Source organism: Triplophysa dalaica, chromosome 16 (genome assembly GCF_015846415.1).
Source record: "Triplophysa dalaica isolate WHDGS20190420 chromosome 16, ASM1584641v1, whole genome shotgun sequence".
Classification (NCBI taxonomy): Eukaryota; Metazoa; Chordata; class Actinopteri; order Cypriniformes; family Nemacheilidae; genus Triplophysa; species Triplophysa dalaica.
Genome location: NC_079557.1, coordinates 19,399,779 through 19,427,429, shown reverse-complemented (window position 1 = coordinate 19,427,429; position 27,651 = coordinate 19,399,779). Strand labels below are relative to the sequence as shown.

Sequence of the window (27,651 nt, the reverse complement as noted above, 5' to 3'; positions counted from 1 at the left end):
AATGAATGCTGGACAATAAATGAATTTCCATTTAAGTCTCGATAACTAACTGGAGCCGAAACGTTTTTGTTAAACAAACACCCGACAGCCCCACCAGCGGCGTTGACGCACGACCCAGTAACCAATGCGCGGACTAGATGTCCTGTCTGCGCTCCCAATAGGATTAGAGCCAAGGGGGGCGTTCCGACAACCAGGAATCAAAACACCGCTGATATGCTGCAAAACATAAAACAAATATGCGCCACCGTTGAGTTAAAGAAGTATCTTTGTTTCATTGCCGAAGGATTTTACCATCATGTTTGTTAAAACTACCACGTGGTTGTTTGTTTTAATTGTACACTTTTGGGAGCAGAATGTTTTTGTAACATGTAACAAACAATTTAACATCCTGTATTTAATGGCTGATGATTTGAGACCAACATTAGGCTGCTACTCTGATCCGGTGGTCAAGTCGCCAAACATCGATCAGCTTGCGTCTGTGAGCAAAGTCTTTCATAACGCGTATGCACAGGTATGTTTATACATGCTTACAAACAAACAACACAACACGCACCAACTATATAGTAAGACTGGTTTGTAGTATGCACTTGATCCGTTGTTGTTTTCTCTTAAAGCAAGCTGTTTGCGCACCTAGTCGGGTGTCGTTTCTAACAAGTCGAAGACCTGACACCACGAAGCTGTATGATTTCAATTCCTACTGGCGAGTGCATGCGGGAAACTACACAACACTCCCTCAATACTTTAAGTCTAATGGATACACCACACTATCAGTGGGAAAAGTTTTTCATCCAGGTAACTAAAACAATGCCAATGCGTGGATCAGTTTTGATTATTTAGATGCTATGAAGTCTATCTATCTACCTACCCATACCTACCTACCCATACCTACCTACCTACCTACCTACCCATACCTACCTACCCACCCCTATTCACCCCTACCTACCCCCACCTACCCCTACCTTCCTACGATTACATGTTCTAACTGTCCTTATGTTTTCTAATAATGTCTGTTTTATGTGCTTGTTCTGAAGGCATTGCCTCCAACCACTCGGATGATTACCCGTACAGCTGGTCTGTACCGACGTATCATCCTCCCTCTTTTAAATATGAAAAGGGGAAGGTCAGTGTGTTTGTGTGTGTTTGCTTGCGTGTTTGTGCGGATAGTTAGGTGCACACACTTCTTGTCCAATGCATAAGCTTTTAATCACAAGCAGTGTTAAGAATGGTGAAGAAATGGAAAACATAACAGTAACTTGGTGCAGAGACAGATCAATATCACTCTGATGAAGACATATATGAGTAATATATATATATATATTTTATGATTTGGAAGGCATATTAGTCCTTTTAAAGATCACATGACTTTCGCATGACTGTTCTGTTTATCCTTGGAGGAATGTTTCCTTTACACAATTCTGACATCTGCTGGTCACATGAGCTCATTTCAAAGCTGTTTAGATCGTAAAGATTTACATTTGTTTGCACATATTATGATGTATATAAATAAATAACTTAATTTAAAATAAAAACGACATCATCATGGACGATGGGTGAAATCTTCTTCCATAGGAATATGTGACATTTCTGCAAGCTTGCAATGTTAATCTCCAGTGTCTCGTGTTGATCTCTTAGGTTTGTAAAAATAAGGATGGCACACTACACACTAATTTGCTGTGCGCCGTGAATGTGTCGGAAATGCCTCTGGGAACTCTTCCCGACATGGAGAACACAGCAGAGGCCATACGGCTTCTCGAGTCTATGAAACAATCTAGCACTCTTTTCTTCTTGGCTGTTGGCTTCTATAAACCGCACGTTCCTTTCCGAATCCCAAAGGTATGTCGTTTTTTTGCAATAATTGTGACATGTGTTCCTGCCTGTCAATCTAAAAGATATATCTTTGTTATAGGAGTACCTGAAGCTTTATCCGATCGAAAGTTTGAGTATTGTTCCTGACCCAGATGTTCCCAAGAAACTTCCTAGTGTGGCTTACAACCCCTGGACGGACCTCCGCAGAAGGGAAGATGTACAGGCTCTAAACCTTAGCTTTCCGTATGGCCCCATTCCTAAAGACTTTCAGGTACAGCACACAATATTAAGATAATGTTAATCAACCGTATTCTTTGAAAAAACATACATTGGATTGAATGCTTATTTATAAAAATAGTAGTGAGGACTTTAAAGATGCTTAACAGTAAATTAGTCTTACATATGCATAAAAATGTTGTTAAAGCACCGTGTGAGGCAAGGGAGCGCAAATAACCTCAATAATCCTTATGCAGCTGCCCAGTTTTTTTGTTTGCTTTGGATTACTAGTTAAAGATAAAAAAGTTTGTAGCGTTTGGACACCAACATCAGTTTTAAGCCAATGAAACATTGAGAACTGAAGAAAAGCAGAATAATTTGTATACCCTATACATAAATTATGAAAGTTACGTTCTTTTTTAACATGATTTGATTCCATAGAGAATAGAATTTTATTTTTTTAACTAATTCCCATATAAAATAGTATAGTTGTCATTTCTTTATGTGAATAGTTGCATGGTAGACTATTGATTTGTTTGGGCCTAACCCACATAACCACACATTTCAGTTGCAGATTCGACAGCACTACTTTGCTTCTGTGTCATATATGGATACTCAAGTGGGAAAAGTTCTAAATGCTCTGGACGATCTCGGCCTCTCCAGTAACACCATAGTGGTGTTCAGCTCTGATCATGGTTAGTTCAGTTGTTTTGTTAATTCCACTAGGTGGCAGTATTGAAGTGTTTGGTTTATATGAAAGCTCAGATTTGTTGATTCTGATGCCCTATCATTTAAATTCTAATTTAGCTTTTAATTCTGAGTTTTTGTTTCTTCAATCATCACATGTGTTTTGTCTTGTCGTACTGTAGTATAAATGTATGTAATGCATGTGTCTTTAGCGTGGTCGAGCAATTTTTGGTGAGGTCTTGAATTAAATTGGTCATATCACACTGAACCGGAATTTGAATAAAAATAAGAAAAGTTTAAATTACAATTCAGGACAATTTAACAGGACTTTCATTAGTCTAATAAAATAACAAAATGTGCATTTTCCACATTCTATCTGCTTTCTGTTGTTTGGGTCCATTAAGCTACATAAGGAGCATTCTGGAAAATAAAGTGTTTCTCCACCAAAGTTCATAAAATAACTTTATTAAACGGTTGATTTGTTAAATTACAAAATATAAACTAAATAAGTGGAATTTCACTGGTTCCCCTAAATTTAAGGCCTGGGGTGGGTTATAGTGCAGTCTCTAATATTGTCTATGCGGCCAAGGTCCGAACAATACTTTTTTACTAAATAATATTTAATCAGTTGAGCCCAGTCGAATATGTATATTAAAAGTTAACATCTAATATCTTATCAGGCCATTTATTTTATATTCTGATAGCCACAGTATGTATGAAACATAGAATGCCTGTTAACTGAGAAAAAGATCTAGTGGTCTATTTTAATATTTAAAAAAACTACTAACAACAAAATGTAACAACTGAAAAGAATTTATCATGAGCAGAAGTACTTACAAAGTTACTAACAAGTAGCCTTTAGATGCCATTCACACTAGAACTGATTCTTAATAATCCTTCCAATTAAAACAAGACCCTTTGCATGTGCATTGCCCCATACCGTTCTCTATTTCAATTCAGCTGTTGAATCAGACTTTTAAAAGTCATTTTCAGTAGTTCTGCATTGCGTCCCTGCTCTCACCCCAATCTGTCGGCCTCATGCTCCAAACCCAGAGAAACATTCTGTCAGCAAAGGCGGTTGGAAATGGTCCTTGTGTGCAAGTTGGAATAGCTTCTCACAGTTTGCTCTCTTTCTCAGGTTGGTCATTAGGAGAACACGGCGAATGGGCCAAGTACAGCAACTTTGATGTGGCCACCCGGGTGCCATTGATCGTTTTTAAGCCAGGTGTGACCTCACCTTTACCCCCGCCTGGAGAGAAGACGTTCCCCTTCATCGACGTGTTTCAGAACACGCAGGAGCGGTTTGGCAAAGGTAATGTTACAAGGAACGGCTGTCAACACTTGAAGACCACGGGGTCCTTCATGACAATCCGAGACTCCGACTGAAATCACTCACTCGTTTCATATCGGCTTTCTGGGAAAGATGTTAGCCAAAGCAAAAATATGGGCCTATTTAGGGCTTTGATGTCTGTTTTGAGGTTTTTGATGCAATGCAAAAGTTCGACTGTGTGGGAGCTCGTGAGGATGGCTCCTGCTTGAACTCTCAAGTGCACATTTGTGGTGATCTTCAGAAAGCACACGGCGCAAGCTGCTAGCTAGAGTAATGAGCGTAATGATAATGTCACAGCATAGAGAAGCTAATAAGTCCTAAGAGTTATTGCTCTCACAGTAGGATCTGCATTGCTGCTTGTTATTGCTCTAATGAACTGCACTATTTTCTGTAAGCATATCACTAGATTTCATGGAAAGTTCCTAACTGGGTCCATTTACATAAGAGAACAGTGGCTAAGTTTAAGGATTCCTCACTCGAGCGTTCGTTTATCTTATGACATACTGTAAAGGAATATGCCGGTTGTTTTCGTCCTAGGGAAACAACACAGACTTACCACATGCTCTAAACCTTTTAAGCTATGATCAGTCAGTGTATTTTAGCTTATAAAATCATGTTTGATTGTCAGATACCCGGGGAAAAACAACATTATTACACATAATACTGAATAGTAACCTACCAATCGGAGAAAACATTGTTATTATGGAAACAGATATTGGAGGGTCATTCTATAATTGCAGGTACATTTAGCATTTAAAAGAAGAAGATATGTTTTTATTTTCCCAAAAACTCAAGCATGACCTTAATACACAGCATAACACCCTTTAAATGTCATTTAACCCTTTTAATACACATTTTCCCCACTGTTTAGAAAACTAGTAAATTCATCAAAACTGTAGAATAACACAAAAAAAGGAACTATGAGGATTATGTTTTGACTACAAAATCTAAAATAAGAATTTAGAATCTTCAATGTAGTCACCTTCTGCCTAAAATTTGCAGGAATGATTTACCACAAGATGTTATTTAAGCGATATCAAAAGAATTCCCATGTATTGGGCATCATTCATGAAACATTCGTAAATATAAAGTATATTTAGAGTATATTTATTTTTAGAGTAAATTCCGAGTAAATTGCACGTAAAATAGACCTTCCCGAAAACTTTCATCTGAATTCACAAATTCTTCGTAAACGTCAGATTTCGTATTAAAATGTGTGTATGTTAATGAATTCCATTCCTTTGTAAACAAGTCGCGTATGCACGGTCATTCATAATTAGCATTATCAACCCCTATGATCTTACAGCTATGCAAATAACGTATCGCGGAATGCCGGAAACCTCTGGACTTAATGATCTGGTATGGTTTAAATATTTTGCATAAATGCATAAGAGACTGCTTACCAAAAATAATCAATTAAACTGTGTTCACCAAACCGTTTGTTAGCCAGCTAAAATAATAATACCTTATGCTCTTCTGTAAACGACCAGCTGGTGGCGCCTGAGAATGCTATGGAGGCACTGCGCGTTATTCCGGAGATGCGTTGGTTGCTGTGATTTTAGAATATCTGAAACAGGTAGCCCCTAAACTTTACTAATATCTTATTTTGAAGAATATTTCTTACTATGAAAATGGAGCGTGGTAGGGAGCAGGTGTACATTTCTTCTGTACCAACTAACATTTTGAAAATACAAACATTTTCATGAATACGGAAACTTGCGTCAAAACGACTTTACGAAAGATGTACACAAAAAATCTTCCGCTTCTGTTTCTAGAATGAGGCCCACTGTGTGCTCTTTCTTGCTGCTCTGTTTTTATTATTTAATCAAAGTAATTTTTGTATTCAAAAAATATTTTTGTCAATAAAAAATATTTTTGTCAATAAAACTAATTTCTGCCATTTAAGCTAATACCTTCAGATGAAAGCCTTTTTATGCCAATAAGAAACATTTCATTCAAGTTTGACATTTCAAGTGTTTGAAAACTTTAGTTTAGTTAGTTAAGTAACTAATTAAAGATTTGTAACTTTAGTTTTTTAGACCAGTAGTGTACCTTTAGCAAATATTTTACCTTTAAAGGGCCACTAATCCAGGTGTTTTCTGCAATGTTAATATAGTCAGTGTTATCCCCAGAATATCTCTGTAAAGTTTCAGCTCAAAATACACCACATATCTTTCCTTACAATGTGTCGAACATGGCCATTTGTGGCTGCAAACGCGCTGTTTTTGTCTGAGTCTCTTTAAATGCAAATGAGCTTCTGCACCCCTCCATGTATGCATATATGAGGTAGAGTTCTTACACATCTGCTTTGGATGACATCAAGACAAGCAATATGGCCGAAAGCGCAATTACACCTGTTTAGCCTTGCCCAACAAAAACCATACACTAACTACAATAACAATCACCTTAATGCCTTGTTCATAAATATGAAATAAATGTAAAGACAAAAACATAAATAGAACAACATATGCTGACCATTTGCTGTATGAAACGTTGGCCATTGATGAATAATCATGTGGAACAGACATAAACACGGATATAGCATAAACATGCATTCAGAGTACTTGTATATGTCTGACATATATGTAAAGATTAGCATCAAGGTGTTATTACACTGTTAGCAAAAAATTCTGCATAACCTCATTGTCTAACAAATGCACACTCTGTTTCTATCCGCTCTAAGAATTGTCGCACTTTGGACATATGAAAAAACACTGAACTCACAGAGAAAGACACTGCTATAACTTTCTTTCGTTTTAATGAATAAACTTTACAGAAATGATGTCAGTCACAAGTCTTCTGAACCGATGGGCGCGATGTGTTTTACCACTTAACGTTACGACATAACACCTGTCTTTAGACCATGTCTCAGGTTTAGCCGCGAACATGTAAACAACAGCCGCTAACATGCTAAACACATTATTTAAGAAAGGCTATTTAAAAATGATGTGTAATACCTACTTCTTTCAGAGATGAAGCTTGATCGCGAACAGCTGGACTGATCCACTCTTGACAATCAATTTCTTGGTGAAACCCATGCTATACTGATGGGCCACTGGGTCCCGGAGCTTTGATTTTTTCAACCTTTCAGCCTACCGGGAGCTCTAGCTCCAGACCTAGGGGTCGCATCGACCGTGTCATTGGTCCGCGTCATTTCGAATGCCCTGACGGAGATCCTTTTTCTCTAAGTCTTTCCGGACCGGAGATACAGACCGGTGAATGTTTGGTTTGTCAATACGAAAAAAGTCAATTCTTTCTGAACGCTAAGTCATCATCGTCCGCCGTGACTTTCGATCGTTAATAACTCCGGCACCCGAGGTCACAGTGGGACAATCCCGGGCTCGTTGAAAAGGTCTCCTCTCGGCCTCCTTTTATGTTCCAGTTTGCATCCAACAACAGCACACATTTTTTGGTTTCTTAGACATTTTAGTCGCTTGCTAGAGGCTACATCTGCCCTTGCCTGAAAATGGCTGACAGCGTGTCCCTGGCGGAAGGTGGAACTACATGCTCATAAGGTGGAGTCTGTGAGCGGTCATGGGCAGGCGTAAACAATGTGACATCAGATTGATAGGGGATCCCCAACAGCCTGTTTTGTGTCATTGTTGTGGTTTAAAGGAGATTACAAAAAGAAGAATAGATGGATTTGTATAATAATATAAGATAAATATTTAAACTTGCATTTTCTGGGATATCGGCCCTTTAATGTATAACACAGTAGAGTAAATAACTTATTATTTTTCAAATATGTTGGGCCTAGGACACCTGGAACTACCGATCTCATGCTATGTTTAAAAATACGTTATCATAATCATATGTTTTAGTTACAATTTCTTGTTAAAACTTCCTACCATATTTTTTTGTAACATTCCTGATGGTCAGTAAATCCATTCTTGACATAGGTTTGCTATTTTTGACCAGTATTTAGAAAAAAGATGGGACATACATTCCGTTCTTTCATCCATGCGATTTACTATAGATGGTTACAGCGACAACAACATTGACGTTATGTGGCCCATACTTAACTTCCTGGAGACCTCTGCAAAGAATCAATAACCTTTGAGGAGTTTTAATTTAATTTTATACAATTAATGTACGATAAAATATGAATATAAATTCATATCAATATATGCATACGGGCTGATGACGTTCTTATGCTAAGATAAGAACCATAGGGAACAATGGCGTTTCGCCTCAGGATGCACATGGGATTACGATCAACAATGTGAGTCTAATTATTCAAACACTTCGCCATACCTCGACAACCAAAAGGGAGAAGCACTTCAGGCTATCTGTTTCATGGGATTTCAACAAATATGAAAAAAAAGCTAAGTTAAATTCAATTTTTGTTTATATAGCGCCTTTCACAATGTGCGTTGTTCCAAAGCAGCTTTACAGGAGCAAATAAGAAAAACAGAAAAACACGGAAAGGTCAAACACAGCACGGTGCATGGTGTTTATAGAACAAGCAAGATCATTCTATTAAATAATATCAAATAAATAATTAAACTTTTGCCTGAACTTTTGCACTTAGAGACACTAAACCACGCTCACCCATAATGCTGCAGGTTCACCGAAATTTGAACGTTTTCTTACTAAACACATTGTGAAAAATCCCCTTAGTGCTATGAGACTGGAAGTGACCTAGCTGGCTGACGTCATCGTCCCGTGTGCATACCCCCCATTAAATATGCAATAAATTGTTATATTATAACTAGTGGTGGGCCGAATGTCGCCGTTAATCTATTCTCAAAATTGGGTTAGGAGCTGGGTCTATACTACGCAAGCTATGATGACTTTCACCTTGATATTTTAGCGCGGATGTATACCAGCTTAACTGCACTGTACGCGGCGAGAATGAGATTTTTCAACTCGCGTGATTCGCGTCATTCGCGGAAGCAGAAGCCGCCTCATCATCTCATAACCAGGGCTTCATTCGCGCGATTCGCGCAGCAAGTAGGTCTATTGGCTCTTTGCATTAACATATAAATCACTCGCGCTTGACACGCCATTCGCGTTTGGTCTGAACACAACATAACGTTACTGTGAAATTACCGCATCAAACGTGACGTGCTAACATGGATGCAGCTATGAAGCCGCCGGGTTTGCTTCAGGGAATATTAATTTTTAAGAAGCTTCCCAATAGAAACATCGACAAGACTAAGGTTGTTTGCACCTTGTGCAATGCGGAATTGGTTTAAAAAAAGCACTTTCTCTCAACAGGTAGTGGTCTAGCTTTAGTTGAAACCAGTAACTTTGTATTGAGATCTAATGTATTATGGCTCCTGTATGACATATCGCTTGTTGCTCCCTCACTCTTTGTAAGTTCGCTTTGGATAAAAGCGTCTGCTAAATGACTAAATGTAAATGTACTGTAGGAGCTCTTCCAGTCTCAAGTACCACCTAAACGCAAATCATCCCTTAGCTAATGCTGAAGTAAACACAAGTTCATCTTATTGAACATAATTTAATTTTCATCACCAATTATCATAGTAGAACAGCTTTCTCAAGCAGTTTGTGATGCATTTTGGAAACAGGAGATGAGCCCCTGGTCTAATGCGCCACCTGGCTTGAGAAACCCGTTCTCAAAGACTTACTTTTAGTCATTATTTGGGTAGCACACATATTCTGAATGCCTTCGGCAGAATTCAAATGAGCCATTTTAATCTAGATTAATCTAGATTAATTTTGGAATTAATCTAGATTAATCTAGATTAAAAAAATTAATCTATGCCCACCACTAATTATAACCAAACACAGACCGGAAATTAACGCATGCGTCCAATGAAACCATCCATATGCAAGTGATGTGAGATTTGGACAGACCTTAAGTTTCCCCAGTGGGAAAAAGTGCACAAGTGACCGCCTATTCCCATAAAATACTGCATATGACATAACTGAGTCAGTCTCCCGACACAGTATTATATACAGTATTTGTATGCATTTTCCTGTTTTGTAAAAAGTGACATATGGTAATTCAGCAGTAGTTGAAGTCTATTTTATATTGTAAGTTCTGGTTCATTTACAACATTTGCAAAGGAAATTATAATTTACCTGCATATACAAACAGAGATGATAACTCAAATACAAATATTTAGCATGTTGAGAAATGTTCAACTAATGAAAGGAATATATTGTTTCTTTGTAGAGGTTTTAGTATGGTTACTGTTTTGAAGTAGTGAGAAGAGTATACAAGGTAGGCTAATGGTTTTTAGAGAAAATCAACCAACACTCTACATCTTCATCTTTATCTCACTTTTAGAAAGATGCTTCCCTTCTGTGCATTTCACCTTCTTGTGTTTTCTCAGGTCAAGGGGTTGAAAGTATGGTGGAGCTGGTGGATGTTTTTCCCACTCTGTCCAACCTGGCCGGCCTGCGTCCTTTGCGCCGTTGCCCTCCTCGATCTTTCAACATGGAGCTTTGCACCGAGGGCTCAAACCTGGCCCATCTCATTCGCAACCCAGAAAGATACCCCAGCAGAGAAGGTTACTCATTCAGTCAGTACCCCCGGCCCTCAGACTCCATCCAGGAGAACTCGGACCTGCCTGATCTAGCTGATATCCGCATCATGGGCTACTCGATTCGATCTTTGGACTATCGTTACACTTTATGGGTGGGCTTTGACCCGGGCCAATGTCTGCATAACATGACGGACCTTCACGCAGGTGAACTGTATATCCTAGCCGAAGACCCGGGACAGGACAACAATGTGTTTAATGAGTTAGAGCATGGCGCAGTATTGCATAAACTCGGCATGGAAAGGTCATGGCCGGACAGTCTAAAGCATCACGTAATGTATTTCAGCAACAGTTTCAAATCAAACGTTGTGCTGTGATCAGTTTGTCAAAATAGATAGTAAAGGGACAAGTGGGTATTTCATTCTGGAATGTCGGGAAATAAGAAATTATATTTAGTTTGAAGCACCAGAACCAACAAATTTGTATTGTGACATCACTGCCATACCAATAAAGCCCCGCCTCTTTTCAAAGTTTTATTTAACAAAGTTAAAACTTTCTGTATAACGACAACGACAGTTTGGATAAAAAATCTTTACTGTTATGAAAAATGTGTTGGTCCTAAAATAGGCTTTGTTTTTTATATGACCTGGACATTTTGTTTACATGAGAATCTCAATCCTTACATTTTCTTTAACGTCTATTCTAGTATACGTTTTACATTTGTCATATTGTTAAAATTCTTTAAAGGAGACATTCATAATCTCTCAATTTGTTACAGCAAAAGGAAAGGTATTTTAGACTGCTTTGTCAATCGAAAAATTGAATGTGTTTCTCGTACATTCATAATGAAATGTAAACTTCTAAGGAACTTATCTCCATGGAATAAAAGGGAATATGCTCACTTAGAGTCAATATCGTGATAAATATGTGTCCATTGACTTAATATCCATGTCCTTTTCGGAATGCGATGCAGGGGAACGATGTAGAGTCAGATTAAATGAGAAATTAGTTTAATTTAAGTCTGGGAGAAATAGAAAGCTCCGCGCAGACAACAGTCTCCTTTAGCAATTTATCAGGTCACTAAGTCGTAATTGTATTTTGTCTTGAAGGCCGACAGAGACTGTGCCAGCGCCAAGCTCTTGTTTTTCCAGACTGCATGATGAAAATCAACTTAAATATAGAATTTCAAGTAATGCTCTCCCACAGAAACGTTGCCAAGGTAATTAGATGTTTAAATGTGAAAACTTGCAAATGATGTTGCTCGGATACACCTCAGAGAATAGTTTAACAATGATGAATGTTTTGGCTACCGTTAAAAAAAGACGAGCGTCGACTGCAGCATCCTTCTGCCAAATTACCAGCGCGTGCTTCCTGTGATGTCATCCAGCGTGCAAAATACTTGCTTTTATGTTTATTCTGGATTCCTCGCGCTCTCTGCGGTTAGATGCAGCGTTGTTTACCCCTGCAGAGGATGAATTATTTTTGAGGAAATATATTCAATATTTATGCGGAAACATAAATATGTTTCTCTCTTTAAGAAACAAAAGAGAATACAAAAAGCAGGAGCATTATTTTTGTCTCGGTGTGTTCTCTCCCTTTTTCAAGTGTGTTCTTAGAAAAGTGCAGCGGGAGTGTAATACTGGGGGTCCTTTGGGACCGTCAATGTATTCAGCTTCAGCAGACAGGCTTCATTGCCAGCTGGTCCGGAAAATTCCACTGCTGTCTCTTTTTCCTTGTCAAGTAAAGCAAGGTCAGGGCAGTCAGAGATGGATCCACAGACTTGATTGGAGCTGATATTTGAATTCATTACAGCAAAATAGATTGCAAGTTTCCTCTTGACGACACTACAAAAGATGACCCAGTTGTGTTTTATGTGGTAAGTAATAAAGAATGTTTAATTTGGCTTACTAATATAAGACCATCCTCAAATAGACAAACTGGCTGAAACAGAATTAGACTCTGTGATATTAAATGGTCTGTATTAACTCTATTATGTTGGGTGATTTCAAACACAGAATCAATGCAGAAGTGGTTAGGGATCACCACTCTGGATAATAAACATTGATTTCCATAAGCACAGTGAGAATGTATTCATAGCAATACGGGTTTTTATGCTTAAATTGTTGCAAATTCATTTCCAAGTCTAGAATGGCTGTGGTTGTGGAATCGGGTAAACCAAAACAATGGCTGGTCAACCTGAAAACAGGAGGCAATACACAAGTGCAAAATCCCCAGTGCATTGCTCGCTGTTGTTCTCTCTCTTTCATTTTGTAGAGCCACTCAAATACCACATATGAACGACTAAAGACAGTATAAAAATATTTCATATTTAAATCAAACTTCCTTTTTTTAAGCTAAATTAACTTTCATTCTTTATCAAAAGATCGAGTTATTATGCTGGATGTGTTCAAACCTGTTTTTTTCTATAAATTTGTAAAAAAAAAAAAAATTAGTTTCAATGTACTGGCCAAAGGTTTTAACCATGCTGATGGATCAGATGTCAGTGTTTAGTGGTAGTGTTAAACACCCATGTGAAGTCTCAAAGTATATAAAGGATTTTTTTGTTTTTACATAGTCTGGTGAATAAATTATCACATCTATAACGGAATTGTTACATAAAGGTCCATATTCATAACATGGGCACATGAAAATTAAAGTTAAAATTAAAACTATTTTATGTTCTGTAAAGAGTCATCCCTTCTCTATTTGTTGTATATTATTTCTAGGTTTGTACATTTTAATTCACAGAATTCCTACATGTTGTCTCAGAAATGTGAGAGTCACATCCATAACGCATTCATTTTTTCTTGTCTCTTAAAATAGAAAACTCGTCCACAGACTGATATTGTTCTGATGAACTCACATTTATAACGCTGGAATTGCCCGAACGATAATTCAGGCCTTTTTTAAAGTGGCACTCTGGGTCCTCCAATATCCCAACATTGTCTTTGTTGTTTTGACTACCTATTGTATGATAAAGTGCTGTGTCAACAACTGTTATGATGTTCAAATGAGTATGAGTAATACCAGTTTAGTAACGTTGCGGCATTCCGCCTAGAATATCCTTTATTTTAGATGTAATGGAATGTGTATACACGATTTGAGGTTCCAAAACATTGTATTGGCCAGTCTGTATGTTTTCTTTTGATAAGAACAAAATGCTCATGCTTATTGCTCTGAATAGCGAGGTGTGCTATGATTGGCCAGTTAACCAGTGTGTAGTGATTGGTCAAATACTTCAAGCGTGTGATAGAAATGTAACTTCTCTTACCATATTTGGAACATCAGGTGCAACATGCATGGGCAACTTATAACACACCAAAGACACAGAGAAACAAGTTTTTGCGCAATATGACCTGAACCGACAGGAGTTCACAGTTATTTTAAGGGGTGGCTAATTCATATAAATGCCTGAAATATGACTCATAGAAAAATGCAATAATGAAGCCCCACCCTTAATCCTAACCAAACGTAAAAAGGATTACGAATAAAATCTGCCAAATTTATACAACTGAACCACATTAAAAACTAGTTACACATTGGCCTGAAATTATGTTGGAAAAAAAACAAAAACAGATGCCATCTTTTAAAACCCATCCATAACTGCAAGCTCTGAGATGAAACGTTGCAATGCCATGTATGCTGTAGCCTTGACTCAGGACCAATGAAACACAGCTTGATTGTATTATGAAATAGTCTGTGACCCATTACTTTTGCAATTAGATTTGTGATCATGAGCGTTGTTGTAATGAAGTTGGAGAGTCTTTAGAGATCTGTCTCCAGAGCTCTGATGGTCTGACACGGCTCACAAACAGCCAGCATAACAAAGTGATTTACAATAGTCTCAAAATCAAGGCATCGTATTTGTGCACTTGAAACTGTATAATGTTTGTCAGCTCAGGGTCAGATGGGACAAACTGAACTGAAATAATCCCAGTGATATAGAATGAAATCAAATGTTTCAGTATTGCACATTAGTGGCGTTTGTTGAGGCAAGCATCACTATTATTGCTCAAACTATTCAATAGAACCCAAACACAGGTATTAATCTTCAACTGGTAATTTCTTCTTCTTTGGAAGGTGAAGTTGAATGAAAATTGTAATTATACAGCTTTTTAAAAGTGAGTTATTCCTATATATCCTATAGATTTACATTAAACAAGGAACTGTTTTGACTTTTCCAAACTATAGTATGGTATCAAAGTAGAAGCTCTCAAATGCAAAAACCTAGATATTATTAGATCTTTTCTTAGCACATTTTAAATAATGGTCTGCATAACCCAGGGAAATTTAGCCTCTCTCAGGAAGCAAAATCATGAACACAATACCATGTTTGACTGTTAATATGACATTACATCATAAGATAGAAATCTAATTTCAAACTTACAATTCTTACTGTAGATACTTTTCATGTTCCAGAGGCCTAGAGGAATTTTTGAAAGCTTGGAAAAATTTTGAAAGCTTCCGACAGTTTGGGATAATAAGTCACTGTTGATTGCCAGTGTCCCAGTGTCGTTAATCAAACTCTATAAAACTACTGTACTAGTCAAATTGGGAATTTTCTTCAAATCATATCGCATCATAATGCTTGCTGACACCTTGTAGATGCCTTTACATTGGTGTTAGGCTTCTGTATAGCTTATTCAACCGGGGTGCTTGAAATCATGACCATGCGTTTCTGTAAAAGAATCAAATGAGCAGTAACATCTGGTTAATGGGTTGTTTGAGTAATTGAGAGGGCAATTTACGTTTTTCACACAGGATTATCTAGATTTTAGTAAACCTTTCCATTTAAATGTAAAATTAAAGGGCCAGTGAATGAAATTTAGCGGCATCTAGCAGTAAGGTTGCGAATTGCAACTAATGGCTCACTCCACCCCTCCCCTACTCTTTTGAAGAACTGCAGTGGCTGACACAAAGCAACGCCACATTTTTGCTTCTTTGCTAAAAGAGATAACGTGTTTACAAAACCCATTCTGTAGAGCAGTTTGACTGTTTAGAGCTACTGTAGAAACAACATGACGAATTCCATGCAAGTGGACCCGCGATGTGTGTAGACAGAAATAGCTCATTCTAAATGCAAGAAAAACATAACGCTTCCTTATGTAAGATCTTTATACACCTCTGAAGCAGACGCGATTTCTTTAAGACTGCAAGAAATTGTCAAAAAATGAATGGTCAAATATATGTACTATTATGTTAACATTTTATTGACTAAAAATGCGTTAAACACGTTCATCTCGAACAAAAACAATTTCGATCAGAATCAGCTACTTAGGTCGGCTGACTCGATTTCCTTCTCATTCATTCCCGTAGCGTACAGTGCATTACTCTGTTGAAGCCCAGCGTCCATTGACTTCAATGGGGCTGCTTTAAACAGTTTTTTTCAGTGCTTAGAAACAAGACGGTCATTGGATAATGCTGCGATTATGTCCCGCCCACGGCCGCTCAGCGTCTCTGGGATGAATGGAGGAGTGGCCTGGCCCGGACTCCGAGCGTCTGCGTGATGATTAGAGGGTCTGTCATCTCTTTTTAATCCACTTTTATGTCCTAAAACGCTCGTTTTTTGGGGTCGACAGCTTATAAAAACGTATTTCTTGTTGTTTTTTTTAGCTTGTTTGCTATACGCCTAGTTGGTACGACAGGGTTACAAAGCATTTTCTTGAAAAGGAACGTAGGGCAGAATTGACAATTTTTATGATTTAGGCCGAAAATGAGCTTCCCCTCTTTAAAAGATCAGCAGCCGCCACTGCTCTGAAGACATAGTTATATATTATATTGCACTTCTGTCAATAGATCCTTAAAAAATCACAGCACCTTTAAGAACTATACATCATTTACTTGTTTTTTTTTGCAATATTGCATTGTGAATGAAGGTCTGAATCCATTCTGTGTGACAAATATGTAACAATAAAGAAACAAAAAAATATTATGTTCAGCAATTTACTCCGTTTAAAGCTGCAATATTCTTTGATCTTGTGTATGCTGTTTGATTCTGCACTTTGACACATAGTCTCTGTGTCTCACATGAGTTTAATGGTGCCAGTCATATTGGGGCCAGATTTCTTGGCCCTGAGGTCTAAGTGTCTCGGTGGGGAAGCTGTTCCTGTCTTGCTCAGTGACGTCCACCCCCAGGGCCAATGCTGTGGTATAGGCCGAACAACCCCCATTATGTGCCCAGATCATATCGCTGTGCGCTGGCATGTGCAAGCAGATGAAAGCTTGCCAAATATGCTGTCATCAAACCCCTGGCTTTAAAGACACCACGAAACACAGTTCTGAACCCATTTTACTTCAACAACAGTTCTCTCTAAAATGAAAATTCTGTCATCATTTACTCACCCTCTTGTCATTCCAAAGCTGTATGACTTTCTTTCTTTCGCAGAACACAGAAGATATTTTGAACAAAAGGATAACCGAATCGCAATTGCACCCATGTCTATTGTATAAAATGAGAACAATGGTTCTCTTTTTAGTTTAGTTTAGATTTAAACAAAAAATATTAAGGCTAATATTTTATTTTATTTTATTAATTATCAAAAAAAGTTTAAACCTTGAAAGAGAGGGGATGAAAGTGTGGCATTAACCAAAATGTTATTTCAGAAAGAGACGAATGTCATACATTACCATTAAAAGAGACAATTGTGTTTGTTTACACCTGAATGTTCATGTGCCTTCGATAGATGGGTTGGTGCAGGGTATACAGGGATGACACAGTTGACTTAACTCAGGGGGGCTGAATTTACTCGCTCCCACCATTATGAACAAAACACACATTTTTTTTTATTACTTTTTTACACACATGGAGCTAAGGAAGCACAATTTATGATACAATTGGAATCAGATTCCTAATATGAAATATGTTTCAGCACACAATCCCGACCCACCATGTGGGAGATATGTTTTTTCCTTTCAGGTATATAAGAGCTTGAATGGAAATAGCTGCCAGGAGCGTTACAAGTATGGGCCCTGAGTCGAACCTTATATACATATAGATGATTTTTCAGACGTATAGACACACAAATCATGTAAAACAATACATGTTCACTGCAATCCTGCTAGCTGCATTTTAGATGTTGTCATACCCAGTGCCATATCCTGGAACTGCAAAGTTGGAGCCGCCACATGCTGGATGGTGTTGGCAGCTGAGCGCCTGCTAATGACTGTGCAGCTCCAGAGGGAAATGAGCGGACAAGAGAAAGAGGTGAAAGAAAAGCACAATACAAAAAAAGGGAGCGAAAGTGATGCACATAATATAGTCCAGGATCTGATACCCTCCATCTGGAGCAGCAAGCTCGTGCCGACCTGCGGGCACTCCATCATTATTTTCCCTGATGCTCCCATGGCACCATGTTGGCATTTAGGAATGTCACTAATGCAAGCCAGAGTCCTGGTTGGAGCGGGCTAAGCGAAGCCCGCAGAGACGGGGTGAGTTGGCTTGCATCAGCAAAATACGTGTTTGGGGAGACGGATGTTCATTATCTTCTTAATACGGCCGTTTGTGGGACTTGCGTTGTGTGGGGATCGGTTAGGAAGTGTCACTCGAATGGCCGTACAGGTTTTCTGCTGAAAAGACAGTGATGGTACATGACGTTAAATATAAATACATGCTGTTACAGAATTAGTCCGACAGACAGGGACAATGGTTTGATAAGTGACAGTAATTCCTTGGAGTTAAACGTCAATGTTTTCATATTTCTTCTTTGGAGTAGGACGTGAAACAGTTTAGCATGATGGCAAAGAACGGCTTTTCTTCAAACAGCATTGGTCACTTTTCAGAAATGCCAGATTTCTTCTCTCTCTCCTTCAATCTTAGAACATCTTGGTCTAATGAGCTCTAACTTCAAAGAAGCATATTTATCTATTTTGACCTCCTTTTCAAGTGACAGCTGGCACATGTCGCATTTCTGTCGCAATTATTTCCGTGGAGACGCCGTGAGAGGAAACACAAATACAGAGTTGGCTGGCATAGGAAATACAGTAAAATACTCAACTGAAATAAATCAGTACAGAACGTGTTTGTAAAGAAGGAAATATGAATATATTATTGGAAACATACAAACATGCCTTCCACCTTTTAGTGGATAAACAGAAAACTTTATTTTAATTAAAGCTTTTATGTCGTCTTCTAATGCACTGTAAATGTAAACTCTGAAATAATACTCAAAATATTAATATGAATGATGCAGTTAAGGGGAAAATAACATTTGAGTTTAGACTGTATTATAAATTCATTAAACATTTGCTTTTATACATTCTGAAAATGTTATCATAATTTATTCACCCTCATGACATTCTTTCTTCTCTGCATTATAAATATGAAAAGATGTAATGTTTAGTGAATTAAATTTTGTGTATCAGTTGCCATGTTTTTATCCAGCTAATAAAAAGCATCAAGACGGATACATTTTTATTTAACAAAACTGCAATGGAAACCAAATACATTTATTAACCAAATAAATTTCTTGATGCACATCAGAAAAGTAATGTGATAACTGGACTAACCAGTGATCCAATCTTGTTGCACAGAATATGAAATGTTGCTTCGGTTATTCTGAAATGCCAAAGTCTGTCTTGAAAATGTTTCAGTATCTCCTTAAAGAGTTCTCAAAGAGCAGGTATCCACATCCGAAAGCAAGATGACATGTGGTCTGCACGCTTTGAGTTGCAGTTAATTTATTCATTTTAATGTATATGTTATATATTTCACATAACAGAACTTCATTGCTTCTTTTACTGCAATTATTTTCTGTGATATTTGCTGCCAATTCATCAGGTAATACACTGGATGGAAATGGTGCGAAATTCCAATTTTGGATTCAAATGTGAATTTCGCAACTTTGTATGGAAACATATCCAATATAAACAAGCAGATGTAAGTAAAAAATTGGCATGTAGTTAACATTGAATTTCAGTGGTAACCTTGTGATGTCACCGGAGATTTTGTCACAAGACATGAAAGAACTGCATATTTACATATTGTTGACATGCTCAAAGTATGAAATAAATTCTCTTACAAATATTTGAATGACATTTGTTAACCTACTGCAGTCCTTGGATTACATTAATAATGTTATGTGTTTTTAATTCTACATTAATGTAAAAGAAGACTATTCCATTATATTTGTTGGCTTAACAAAACCAGATATAAGAAAGTCTGATTCAGCAATTTTAATGCACAAAGGGTGAATATCCACTGTAAACACAATTATTCTGCTAGTTTTATATTTTAAACCTAGAATGACTCCCCGTGCACTTACAGTCAATATTGATCTCATGATGTAATGACTGCGGTCTTCCATGTGATGCCCATGACACATTATAAATAGGTTGTTCTCTGTTAACAAAAGCCTGATAATCTGCAGCACATCATGTGTAACGTCTAGCTCGTGTGACAGCAGTCTTCTCCCTCCCGTGAGTGGATCTTGATGTTGGTACCCTTTAGATTGCCATCTGCTCTGATGGGCTGTCATCTTGGATGGTGCACGGCCATCTGTCTGGTCTCCACCAAGTCAGTCCATATCCTTGGGTGGAGAGGGAAAACAGGATCAGTAATGACCTATGAGGTTTGGAGTTTGGAAAGGAAGTCCACAAGCATCTAGCAGTCGCTAAATGAGAAACGAGAGAGAAAATATCTGCCAACATTGGTGATAATAGGAATGAAAGGAAGCTGAAGAATTAGCGTGACTGTTTCTCGAGGGCACAGTTCAATTGGGTAAAGTACTGGAGCGGGTTACATGTGATAAAACAGTCATACATCACTTAGTTTTAAAGCACGACGACCCACATGTCTTTAAACAAGGGCTGTAAAATTACAGCATTGCTGTTCCCCATGATGTAACTGGCTGTAACGCCTCATATATTGTCCTCTCAAAATGAAAAAATAGCAGTTGTATGTCCAATGAACTATTGGTAATAAAGCTGTTGTTAAAGAAACACAATGTTCCTGGAGAATAAGGCAAAACAATCTGTATTAAATGTCAGCATGAAAGATCATAGGAAGAGATTAAAATGATTTCTAACAGGGAATGTTGAAAAAGCAGATGGAATTGTTTTCACTAAATCACTGTAAGAATGATCTTGAGAGATTTTTAAAGGGATATTTTAACCAAAAAACATCATTCTAAACTTTCTTTCCTCTCCAGAAAACAAAAGAAGATATTTTGAAGAATGTTGGTAACCGAACAACACAGGTCCTCATAGACTGCCATGGTATGAACAGAAAACCACAAAGACATTTCTCAAAATATCTTCTTTTTAAGAAAGTGGCAGGTTTTAAACCTCATTAAGGGAGAATAAATGATGGCAGATTTTGGGTGAACCATCCGTTCAAGTGCTTGATATTAACACAATATCGCATAAGCAAGAGTGCATTATAGCAGCAGAAGCTTTAAAGGGAACCTAATGGACCTTTTACTGTACAGTCTGAACATATCTGCAGGCCAAACAAAGTTATTGGATCTGCCTGCTAAACTTAAGCAACAATAAGAACGGAGCACTGCAGAACTATAATGCCATATGACCACTTACAAAACCTCCATCATCTGCATGTAGTTCATTATAATGTAATGGCATATGAATAAAGTGAATTTGGACAAGCACCCGCAGGTCAAAGAGGTAAAGGATGGTTTATTAGTCAGCTGCAGGTGAAGATGGGCTTGGAGATTGAGGGTGACTGGGTCTCGCTTTACCCTCATGAGGGGGTTTAATTGCGGGCTAATGAGCTCTTCCTCTCTGTGGACGTATATTGACCCAATGTGGCTTTACTGGCTAATATAATTGCTAGTGGTGAAATTAGACCTTTTTCTTGCTCTTCTCTTTTTCCGTCTTTAAACAATGCTTGGACATATTCATGAAATTTTAATATTGTTGAGCATAGATGCAATAACACATTTGCATGTGTCTATTAGAAACATACCGACTACTAAACTATATTGTGCAAGTATGTATATCTAGATGACTGGATACATTTGATATCGCTGACAACCCTAGTAGGAAGAATTCTAATAGTAGTGCCCCCGAACTGTTTGCTTTTCTACATTCTTCAAAATATCTTCTTTTGAGGTCACCAGCACAAGGACATTTTTAAAGCAATTTTTCCTACTATGGTACAGTATAGTCCGGTGGCCAAGAACTGTTTAGTAATAAGCATTCTTCTTACATTTTTGTGTGAACTGCCCCTTTAATACCCCATCAAGCTTATTATAGTTGGATACAATTATAAAATATATATTTTTTATGTAATAACAATATTTTATTATTATTAAACACAACATCTTGTCTAAATATTATTAGAAATGTTGCCTTGGCAATAAACTAAACTCAACTTTATTTTTATAGTGCTTTTTACAAATTTCATTGTTACAAAGCACCTGTACATGGGACATAATACCTATTAGCAAATAAATCAAAGATATATACCTGTGAAAACAAGAAAAAGGTCAGACATAAGACATAAACTGAAATAAGAAGCAGTAAAATTATTAATTGAACATAAATCTAAACTTGCATGCAACGTGTATAGTAAAATGACCAAAAAAACTAAATGCTCAAAAATTTTGATAAAAATTAAAAGTAAATATAAGTATAAAAACTAATTTAAAACCATTTTAAAACTACATTAAAACTGAAAAAAAGCCCATAAAAAACTCCTGAGTCCAGATATACAGTTTGGATCAAAATGACGGATGTTAAATTCATTATTATTACACTGGGTGAGAATGTCAGAGATTTTGAGACATTTTGTCATGTCTGAAAATATCAAAACACAATGACTACATGCATGTTTGACACTGCACATCACCCAGTTCTTGTGGTAAATGTCTTCACATTTGGCAAAGAATTACAATCCAGAGTTTTGCCAAAAGTAACACCAATTCTAATGTCAAAAAATATAATTTATGTGCACAGCGAGTGATCATGCGCTTTTGAATTTGATTGATCATGGAATCTCTCATTTTCGTGCAATTTGGCATGTCATGTTAATACCCACGCTGGGATCAAAAGCAGTCATTCTAATTGTAGTCATAATGTATTCCGGAGGCTTGAAACAGGCCCTGAATTAATAACCAAAAAGAAAATCAACCTTAGGAACTCCCGGTGGACTCATATGCACCGGTTGAGTGAGTTCTGACAAGATTTGGATCAGAAATATGGTAATAGGATATGTTGAATAAATATAAAAAATCCATTTTGTACATGTTTTCTGTAATTCACATCCGTGATATATAACCTTCTGCAACCCTTTAAATCTCCTTTCTTCATATGACCACATCATGCAAGTTTTTCAAGGGGTAATTGCCTTGACATTTTGAGGTGGTGGGTTACCAAGTTTTTGGAAGAACTTTGTATTGCCTGCTTTGGATAGAAATGTTATGTGATTGCTGGACGGCTTGCTGGAAAATGTTTTTTAAGTGATCGCTCCATATTTGAGGTCTGGAAAACTGAAAGATTGCTGGAGTGAATATCTGTTATAGCACACAGTCGATGTAATCTATTAAGCTGACAGTGTGAGTATGAACCAACACTGTGGCACAACCACACAATTACGTTGCTCTGAAATTTTTCAACGGGACTACATAAAACGGCAAGTCACCACCGCATAGCTTTGCTTGCCTTCCTTCATCAAGTATTTTGCAGTCGCTTTTTGACTTATATTGCATTCAAGCTACATTTTATCCGAACTACTTGTAAAATAATCACTAATGGGTCGAATACTTACATTACTTTCATACCTATATCTGTACAATGTGCACTATACGGTTGGTCCATTATACATACACGTTCATGTCTACACCTGCGTGTTTAATGTGTATGTTCAACGTCTTATGTGTATCTTTTGTACTATTGTGTATATACTGTCCATATATGTATAATGTCTGTCTATTTACACTTTGCACTGTTCGTCTGCACTGCATACTGTCACTTAAGTCTGTAAAGTCACACAGTTGTTTGTCATATGTATACAGTTGTCTGTCCAACTGCATTCTACTTTGTATGGAGTACACACCCAAGACTTTCATGATGTGGTGATGTGACAATATAAGTGACTTGAGTTGAGTATACACACTAAAAGACTTTTACAAGATTTTTTTAAACTATACACCATACACTAACTGATCTAATCTGCAGACTGACACAGACTTTCTGCAACGAATCCAGACTGAATGTCTGGGCAAAATCTGAGCAAAGGTCTTGTAGTGTATTGTACCCTTAACGCTGAATCAATTAAAAGGATCAAAACAGTGCTAAATGTACTTAAAAGATTATGGAGCTTTTGTAGAAATGGACAAATGGGAGCACTCCATCTCACTGAGAAGAACCAAGAGTTGTTTCACGCTAAAGTACGAGTCATTTTGGGATCGATAGACTTAATTGAACGGTAAGATCTATTTCTCACAAATGGCTCAAATATGACGTCGTGCAAGAAAGTGGGTTTATTAATATCCATCTTCAGCAGTAAGAACCAATTCCAAGATATGGAACATAGCATCAACCATCAGACACACCTTTAAGACATGGGCAAATGATATAAAAAAGACACACAGCCTACTTGATGGAATTTTACCAAGAACATTAAAAATGATGGTTGTAAACAGGAAGACAAATAGTATTTTTACAATGATTTTCCAACGACATTCTGAAAAAGAAGCTGGAAAGTCAGGATCGAAGTGTTTTGGAGTAGGGAGAGCCATGACACTTGGATCAAAGGGAGAATGGACAGGCTGGCACATTTCACATCCTTTTAATACTCCACAAATGCACATACTTCTCACAGGATTTTACAAGCATTAATAATTTTACACCCGTACACTATATTAAAAACCTTTTTACGTTTGTTTTTACCAAACCCCACAGGAGGAGAAAGTATACAACTGTATATATACAGGAATGTATTACTAAAATAATGATAATATTTATGTACTCTACTGTATGTGCTGCTATATAATTTACTAAAACTAATGAAGCAAAGCATGTATGCATTTGTGTGGTGTTTCACATGATCACATACAGTATATGCCAGTCATTTTCTACATCTTCAAAGTGTTCTTCTCTAATGTGCGAGTAGGGCAAAATACCAAGATCATTCTTACAGGGATCAAGTTCAGAATAAACCAAGAAAGTGGAAACATAAGGCCAAAGGACTTAACCTGAAGTATCTGCTGCAGTTTCTTTGGATCGCTCACACAACCCATGAGGCTAATAGAAGTGATATGGTCTGAAGGTCATTCTGATGGACCTATGAGTGGAGGGCTGTGCAGGTCTTTAAGATGAAAACCAGTAAATACCAACCCTGACACAGAACTGAAGGGGCGATGAATGTCAGACATGTTCTTGTTGAGTTTAACCGCAGAGGAATTGAGTTAGAGCAGAGAGAGAGAGAGAGAGAGAGAGAGAGTTAGCAAACACAGAAGCTGAAGACCAGGAGGAAATAACCTGACATTTGGCCATAAAGTCAAACCCTGGATCAACCAACCAACTTATAGCATGGATATAGCCAATGAAAGTAGGGCACTGACTGATGACATCATCAGCTGTTCAGAGAGTGACAAAAATATGCTGCAGATGTATGTGTATTTACATACGTGGGTGGCCAATTCAAGTGATACCTGGAGGGCACAGTATTTGCTTTTAATGTCCCCTCAGGACAGATTAAACCATAAAAATATGAGGTGTATGGTACGAAGTGAAGTAAACACTAAACTAATTGTTTGGTCAAAACGGCAAACTACAGCATGTCAGGAAATATGGATTTTAATCTTACCCAAAATATTAAAAACATATACAATATGACAAATATGTCTGTTATTATTTTGTTGGTCCTCTATATTCTCTCTCAATTTATTCTCAAAGTTGCAATTAACACTAACACAATTGTAGAAATTTCATAAAAAAATTGTGAACACATTTTTAACAATTTAGACAAAAACTTTTGGCCACTAGCCTACTGTAAAAAAAACATCTTTAACCAGTTATGACTGAGTGTGAAAGGAGGCAGTGCTGTAGTACTTGAGTCCCGACTCCGAATGTTTTTCTGTAGTCTCGGACTTGTCTTGGACTCGTTGGTCTCTGCACTCGTACTTGTCTTGGACCTGGTCGTTGGACTCGCCAAATGTTCTAGTTGTTCTCAAACGAGTCCAAATGATTTTAAAGCTATTTCCAATTGAAGAGCTGTATTGCATTACAAATGAAGTAGGTGGTCTTGAAGAGGACTCTTTTTTTCTGTCGCTGTCTTGACTGTCTCATTTGGACTCGGTCTTGACTTGGACTCAAACCTCTTCAGACTCGGTCATGAAAATGTCTCGCCCTGGTCTTGGACTTGTCTTTGACAAAGGCGGACTTGACTACAGCCGTGTCAGGAAGACAGACAAAAAGAACTCCTGACTTGAACTCATGTTCTGGGAACAGAACTAGTGTTGAGTTGACTTTTTCATTAGGGCTGAGTTGTATGAGCATAATAATGACAGACCCAAGGGCTCAGACTGCCCGCAAGCCTAATCACTCAACCGCCAGCAGACACAATCTTACCCCTCGTGTCATTAAAACAAACCCTTAGAGCAACACCAACTCTCCACTCCCCATGAGACACGCGGATCTACCTTCTCATGTGAATAAACAAGATAAGACTGAGTGATTTCTGTAAAGCAGGATAACCTTTTAAACCTTAAAAATTAATAGATCTTTTCAAAATTATTTTCATGTGAATGTACTATACGTGTGTGTTAACAGGTAAAAAAAATTATGATCATCAATATTTCTCCCAATTTTCTAATAAAACTATTGTTTCTATTTGCGTTTATTTGCAAAAAATGAAAACTAGAGAAACACGTTTAAATAACAGAAAAAATGCTCTGTATTTTTTCAGACCTCAGATAATGCAAAAAGTTCATATTCACTTTAGAGCAATACAACGGTAATATTTGCAAATATTATGAATAGTTAAAAAAATAATTTGATAAGCATGTGTCTTGTCATGCTGTCTTTCACATAACTGTCGGATGAATTTATGACACTGTTGAGGTTAGATTTTTTTGAAATTCAACAGACAGTGGACTGGAATGGACACATGAATTCAATCGGAATGCTGATAAATAATATACAAAGTTATGAATAAATCACGGAATAAACATTTACTAACAATCACGTTTATAAGGTATATTGTATGCAGAGAGAGAGACAAGAGAGATTAGATGTTCAATTCAAATCAATTGAGTTTTTTTACGTGCATTTTGCAAAGGAGATTTATAGACATGATTTGATGCACAAAAACTTGAAATTGAAAAAAAACACATTGACAGATTTCGTCAAAGTCCCTGTGAACCGGAAGTCGCGAAGTTTACTTCCGTATTCTGAAACATTTCTGAGTGAAACGGTATTTCAAAGGAGAAAATGAGTGGGCGTGGCTTGTGTTTTTCACTGCGAATTGATTGGATATGTTAAATGTTGCATTGATTTTTCAATGAAACTGGCAGCAGATTGACAGTTGAAGGGAAGAGTTAACGGATGCTCCACCCAAGCCATCCTACATTATTTGAGATGGATAGTCATTTCAGTGCAGAAGTGCATTTTCAGATTTTAACGGAAGATAATGAGGGTTAATTTAAACTTTTGCATTTGGGAGATGCTTTTATCCAAAGCGACTGACATTGCATTATATTATACATGGTTTCTGACTATGTGCAATCCCCTGGGATCGAACCCATGACCTTGGCATTGCTAGTGCCATGCTCTAACCACTGAGCTACAGGAATTTTAAAAAGAAAATGACCCGTGGTGATAAGCTACTTTCTATAAACGCAGAAACATATAAGAGTTGTCATTGTTCATTTCACTGGGACTTTAAGTTAGTCATACAGGGAGGTCAGGTTGCCTTTTGTTGAGGTACTGAATATTGACTCCAGCCCGTAGTCTTACTGATCCGGAGAGCAAGAGATGTCTGTGTTCCCATAGCAACACAATAGAAAGCTTGCTTCGTTTTCACAAAGTGAAGAGCCCTGTGTTTTTATTGTGCAGAGGTGAAGGAAGCGAATTAACAGTCCGTAATATAAAACAGTGTGTTTTTTCTGTACACTCCATGGCTGTTCTACCCTCAATTGACCCTGAGGGTTCCTAAGGTGCTCTTAATCGCTGTATTTATCACTTCATTATAATACCTAA

General features: G+C 37.4%; 1 protein-coding gene across 1 annotated transcript; it reads left to right on the top strand.

The window, feature by feature from the left end:
* Positions 1-177: 177 nt before the first annotated feature.
* On the top strand, positions 178-11,395 carry ids (iduronate 2-sulfatase). The gene is made up of 8 exons (XM_056770246.1): positions 178-511; positions 615-792; positions 1,032-1,120; positions 1,633-1,833; positions 1,907-2,077; positions 2,591-2,717; positions 3,848-4,021; positions 10,345-11,395. Exons 1-8 carry the CDS (start codon positions 296-298, stop codon positions 10,869-10,871), a joined length of 1,683 nt encoding a protein of 560 aa, XP_056626224.1. The 5' UTR covers positions 178-295; the 3' UTR covers positions 10,872-11,395.
* Positions 11,396-27,651: the final 16,256 nt, after the last annotated feature.